The sequence below is a fragment of the Periplaneta americana genome, chromosome 13, assembly GCF_040183065.1.
Source record: "Periplaneta americana isolate PAMFEO1 chromosome 13, P.americana_PAMFEO1_priV1, whole genome shotgun sequence".
In the NCBI taxonomy this organism is placed as follows: Eukaryota; Metazoa; Arthropoda; class Insecta; order Blattodea; family Blattidae; genus Periplaneta; species Periplaneta americana.
Genome location: NC_091129.1, coordinates 8268384 through 8274383, shown reverse-complemented (window position 1 = coordinate 8274383; position 6000 = coordinate 8268384). Strand labels below are relative to the sequence as shown.

At 37.8% G+C, this 6000-nt stretch overlaps 1 protein-coding gene across 1 annotated transcript in view; it reads left to right on the top strand.

The window, feature by feature from the left end:
* Positions 1-306: 306 nt before the first annotated feature.
* Positions 307-6000, top strand: part of LOC138711714 (nucleoredoxin-like) — a 498087-nt gene continuing 492393 nt past the window's right edge. The window contains exon 1 of the mRNA XM_069842867.1: positions 307-991. Coding sequence (XP_069698968.1) covers positions 401-991 — 591 coding nt within the window. The 5' untranslated portion in view covers positions 307-400. The remainder of the gene's footprint in view (positions 992-6000) is intronic.

Sequence of the window (6000 nt, the reverse complement as noted above, 5' to 3'; positions counted from 1 at the left end):
TATGTGAAATAAAATTCGGGTTTTAAACTTGAAACTTCATGTTCGGAATTTTTAACCTTGTTAATTATTGTGTTTTATCACACGCAAAAATAATATTTAATTACATAGAAATCCGCTCCTTAGTAAGAAGATGCAGAGGTAGGCTATAGGAAGTTCCCCGTCTCACATCACATTGTTACGTTTCGTTTCGTTGAGGACAAAGTAAACCGGGCGGAATTGTATATAGTAGCGAGGGAGCGAGACGGAGCGCTGGCTGCCGGCAGACGTTGGTTGGTTCTCTCGCTCGGCCATTCAGTCGTGGTCCAGCCGTCCCGGTGCGCGCACGAGGTGATCGCTACCTCCGCTCCTTTCGCCAATCTTCTTCATCCCTGTCAGTTTTCAAACAGAACTACCTACGCAAATGGCTTCAAATATCGTAACAATACCGGATATAACTTCTTGGTGGTTCCGTAGAGTCTTGGGTTCTCACTTGGTCAAGTGTTCCGCGATTAGCGTCGAAGACGACAAAGAAATCTCTGTCACACCCATAGAGTCGGCAATACTGTCCTCGGCAATAAAAGATAACGAGCCCGATAAAGACAACAACGCCGCTTGTGGGGTTATTGGATTATATTTCACACCCGTAAACTCGTGTCTGGACGAGGAGAACGTCGAGGAATTCACGTCGAAGCTTGTGGGGTTGTACAACCGTGTTAACTTGTGTGGTGGATCCAAGTGTAGTGATGGTGAGTGTTGCAACAGCAGCGACGTCTCGGGAAGCAAGAAGACGTCTGATAGCGACAGATCGGTGTCTTCGAATAAAGTGAAAACAAAAAAATTGGAAGTGATTCATGTCGTTTTACCTCCTCATAGTGGTGTCAGTGCCGGTGGTGTCAACATGGTGTTAGAGCCCGGAGCCGACGGTGGCTCTATTTTCGACGAAACGAGTTTCAGAAAAGTCCTCAAAGATTTACCGTGGTTCGCCATTCCTTATCGAGACAGCCACAGGGTGGTATGTACCATTAAATTCATATTCAATAGGCTAATCTGTTCTTATATCTAGGGCTAGGATTTTGATGACCTATAAATCATAAAAAATTGTTCTAAAACAATGGATTTATGACCTAAAATCTTTCAAAAATGCCTTTAAGGGGAGGCAGAGGTGAAATTTTGAACAAAACTGAAGAAAAAATGTAAATTTGTTTTTTATTGTCTTTATACACTATATTTTCATATTCCGATGTTAGTTTTTGATTTTGTGCCCTTTAAAAGTATGAAATTAAAACCAAGATAACTGTATTACTATATTATTCCCATAATAAACTAATACTTATCATTATTTATATACCTTATCTGAACATATAAATAAAAAGAAATTTTGAAAATTTCGTACAATATGGTGCATGGAGCATTTTATATCAAACGACATAAAGTTTTATAAAATTATTAATATTTACAGAACTATTGTACTTAGAAAGTTGAAACTTGGTATGTCTATTACTAATAACATACTTAGTATCCATGATCAATTTCAAACAAATCGGATAAATTTTGTGGATTTTGAAATATTCACCTCTGCCTCCCCTTAAAAATGCCCTAAAAGTTGATCTTACATTCTAAAATTGGCTTAGTAGGAAAGGGAGTTTTGAGCTACTTAATATTTAGACTAGTAATTAAATTAAATTCTAGTACCAACATTTAAGTTTATTTAATTTTACATATTTTTTTCTAAGTGGTACACTTTTTACCTGATGTAGTTTCCATGTAGTTCATCACAAGGCCACTCTTATACGGAATTACTGTCAGTGACGAGAGCGGACTGAGGAGGAAGGGATGTGAACAGATAACGTACGACAAGTGCAATATTTGTACTGCAGTAAGCGGAAACATTAAGGTACGGTCACACGTGCTCCATGAACTAAAAAGTTTGGGAAACATTGCTCCAGACCATCTCCCTCCACGATCCGCCAGCTGGCGATTAGAACGAAATGATTAAATGAAAATGGGAGTGACGATGATGTTTAACATGGGAAATATAGCAGAAAACTCTGAGGACAACCCAAAGTTCGATCTTGTCGGTGGCAATAGAAAATTCCAACCATGACCGAGATCCAAACCCTGTTCGCGTGCAGGAAAAGCGATGGTTTAAACTATGCAGCCACTGATGATGATGATGATAGGTAATTGTGGAGATCCACTTCACCATCGATTTTCGATTTTTTTTCTGAAAATCCCCAATTTTTACCTCTTGTTCAAAAGAACTTAGAAAAAATAGTAGCGAGATGAACTAACCTAACCTAACCTAACCTAACCTAACCTAAATTTCAACTTAGGCAGCAACGCACTAAACTACTAAGGGACGAGAGATTGATATGTTTGTCAGATCGATGCCCAAGCCAGAGTTTAGGTTAGGTTAAGTCAGGTTAAGTCATTTCGTTACTTTTTTTTCTAAGTTCTTTTGAAAGAGAGGGTAAGAATTAGAAAAAAAATCGAAAATCGATGGTGGAGTGGATCTTCATAATTACCAATAATAATAATAATAATAATAATAATAATAATAATAATAATAGAGCCACCGGCTTAGCTCTGTTGACCTCTTGGTCCGGAGTTGCGCTCTGGCGTGGGTTCCATTCCGGTTTGGTCTGATTACCTGGTTGGGATTCTTCCGAGGTTTTTTCCAATCGTAAAGTGAATGTCGAGTAATCTGTGGCGAATCTTCGGCCTCATTCGTCAATTCCATGTACGTTGAATATGTATGTATGTATGTATGTATGTATGTATGTATGTATGTATGTATGTATGTATGTATGTATGTATGTACGTATGTATGTATGTATGCATGCATGTATGTATGTAGGCTATTTATTCACACTGCAATGGGTATATACCCGGTGGCAGTGGTAACTAATTACACTCAATAACGACAATAATAAACATAATTAATAATAAGACTAATAATTACTACTACTACTACTACTACTACTACTACTACTACTAATAATAATAATAATAATAATAATAATAATAATAATAACAGGGAACATCCTAAATTAAATGAAGCACGATCAGTTAAAATAACATTTAAAGTAAATCTAATTTGTACCTTAAACCTATGTTCGAACTAAAACCCACGAGTATGATATGTTCATATCTGCACAAGTACCTTTCAACATTACACTCATTTCGCTGTCAACTCACTCACTGCACTGGAACTACGACACATTTCACTGATTCTATCCTGATATCACTAACACTTCAAAAACATTTCACTGTTCAAATACTTTGCACTGCCACTATAAACTATAAAGCTTCACTGACAGGAACACGTTTCACCTACACAACACACTTCACTGACACAACATAATTCTTCACTGATAGAACACTTCAATAACAAAATATCAATTACACCCTTTAAATACTGTGTATAATTATCGTCTATTAGTAAAGTCCTTAAGCCTATTTTTAAATACATTTTTGGTTGCTGGTAAAGCCTTTAGTAAGTCTGCAGGTAAAGCATTCCAGTCCCTGATAGTACGATTGAGAAGAGAAAACTTTCCAGTGTCCGTCCTCTGTCTTCTTTCCCTCAATTTATAAGACATTTCACTGATTCTATCCTGATTTCACTAACACTTCAAAAACATTTCACTGTTCAAATACTTTGCACTGCCATTATAAACTATAAAGCTTCACTGACAGGAACACGTTTCACCTACTCAACACACTTCACTGACACAACACACTTCACTGACACAACATAATTCTTCACTGATAGAACACTTCAATAACAAAATATCAATTACACCCTTTAAATACTGTGTATTATTATCGTCTATTAGTAAAGTCCTTAAGCCTGTTTTTAAATACATTTTTGGTTATTGGTAAAGCCTTTAGTAAGTCTGCAGGTAAAGCATTCCAGTCCCTGATAGTACGATTGAGAAAAGAAAACTTTCCAGTGTCCGTCCTCTGTCTTCTTTCCCTCAATTTATAAGAGTGGTCGTTCCTTGAAGAGTAATTTGGCGGCTGCAACCTATACTAGTACTAGTAGTTGATTATTTAATGACGCTGTATCAATTAAAATAGTAATAATAATAATAATAATAATAATAATAATAAATGAGAATGAAGTAGACCATTTCCTATTACTGTTCTTCAGCCTTTAAGAGGTTTCCGTTTAATCCAGTAATGTTAAGATAATTTTCAAGAATGCGGATTAAGAAAGTTAAGTGCCGTGATTCACTGATAGATAACATCTTAACAACGTAGGCCTATAATCAATCTTTGTTTCCGAGACAAGCGCAGCGTTGCTTTCAACATTGGACTCCTGAAAGTAAGGCATATTGTGATTCATTTGCGGCATAGTAATATAATATGTTCCACAGGAGTGTGGAAGCCATGACGTCACCCGATTATATCTGGAGGATTAAATCTGCCAGACGTGCATTGGGGTGGTGAACATGACAGTAATCTTTTCCGTGGTTGGATGTGAAAGGATAAAATTATAGTAAACAAATGTTTTTAAAACGGGATTTAATTCCAAGATTTAAGTCTCTTTACAAGCTAGAAATATAGCTCGTTTTTTATATTATTAGGATTTCTGCTCGCCTGCGGTGTAGTTATGTACGTTTTTAATCTCGATAATTTAAATTCTCCATTACTTTTAGTGATTATTGTTTCCTTCCCCTATTTGTGATATGCCATTCCCATCTAACCTAACCTCTTGTACTCCCACGAAGTCTATTCTATATCTAGCTAGTTCTTTTGCTACTAATGTTACCCCTCCTGTTCCATAAAGACTAGTTACGTTCCAAGTGCCAAATCTCAAAACCTTATTCCTTTGCTGGTGCCAGAGAATCAGTCCTATTCCGAGGCTTATTGTAGGGATTCGTAACAAGCTGTTTTTTACGGTGATGGGTTGTTAGCCCTTCGCCCAACCCCCAAGCTGGAGGACCACCCCTTATCGGCTGTCCACGACTGCTTATTCGATATATTCGCAGCTACCCTCCATATCTGGAGGCCGTCTCTTCTATCCAGACGTTTGAGATGGGCAGGGCATGTAGCACGTATGGACGAATCCAGAAATGCATATAGAGTGTTAGTTGGGGGACCGGAGGGAAAAAGACCTTTAGGGAGGTCGAGACGTAGATGGGAGGATAATATTAAAATGGATTTGAGGGAGGTGGGGTATGATGATAGAGACTGGATTAATCTTGCACAGGATAGGGACCGATGGCGGGCTTATGTGAGGGCGGCAATGAACCTTCGGGTTCCTTAAAAGCCATTTGTAAGTAAGTAAGTAAGTATTACTTTTAGTAGACGACTTCTAGGACTTAGGTTAAGGTGACCATTTTTTCCAAATATTCAAAACCATGACATTTAAAATAAGCAAAGTTGTAGCAGTAAAAGAACATAGTTATAAGGAATAATATGATTATTCGTGTCATAGGGAAGAAAAAATGTCCTTAATTTTTTCTAATTTCAATATTTAACTAATTATTAAAGTTTACAATATTAGACGTTTTAGAAAGTTTCTGGATTGGGAGGAGGGGGTTTATGAGTACGCAGTACAGCTCAAGCGGGGTGGAGGGGGTTTAGAAGTACGCAGTACAGCTCAACTGGGTACAGACATACCGATTCAAAACAGATGCTCTGTTCTAATGCAGGCGCGGACCATAACAACAGTGTTGTTTACATAAAACGAGCAGCAAATACAAACTTTCAATTTTTTTTAGTAGGTTATTTTACGACGCTTTATCAACAGCTTAGGTTATTTAGCGTCTGAATGAAATGAAGGTGATAATGCCGGTGAAATGAGCCCGGGGTCCAACACCGAAAGTTACCCAGCATTTGCTCATATTGGGTTGAGGAAAAACCCCGGAAAAAACCTCAACCAGGTAACTTGTCCCGACCGGGAATCGAACCCGGGCCACCTGGTTTCGCGGCTAGACGTGCTAACCGTTACTCCACAGGCGTGGACTCAAACAAGCTTTCAATCTCATTAATAGAACCTTATGATAAATGTAC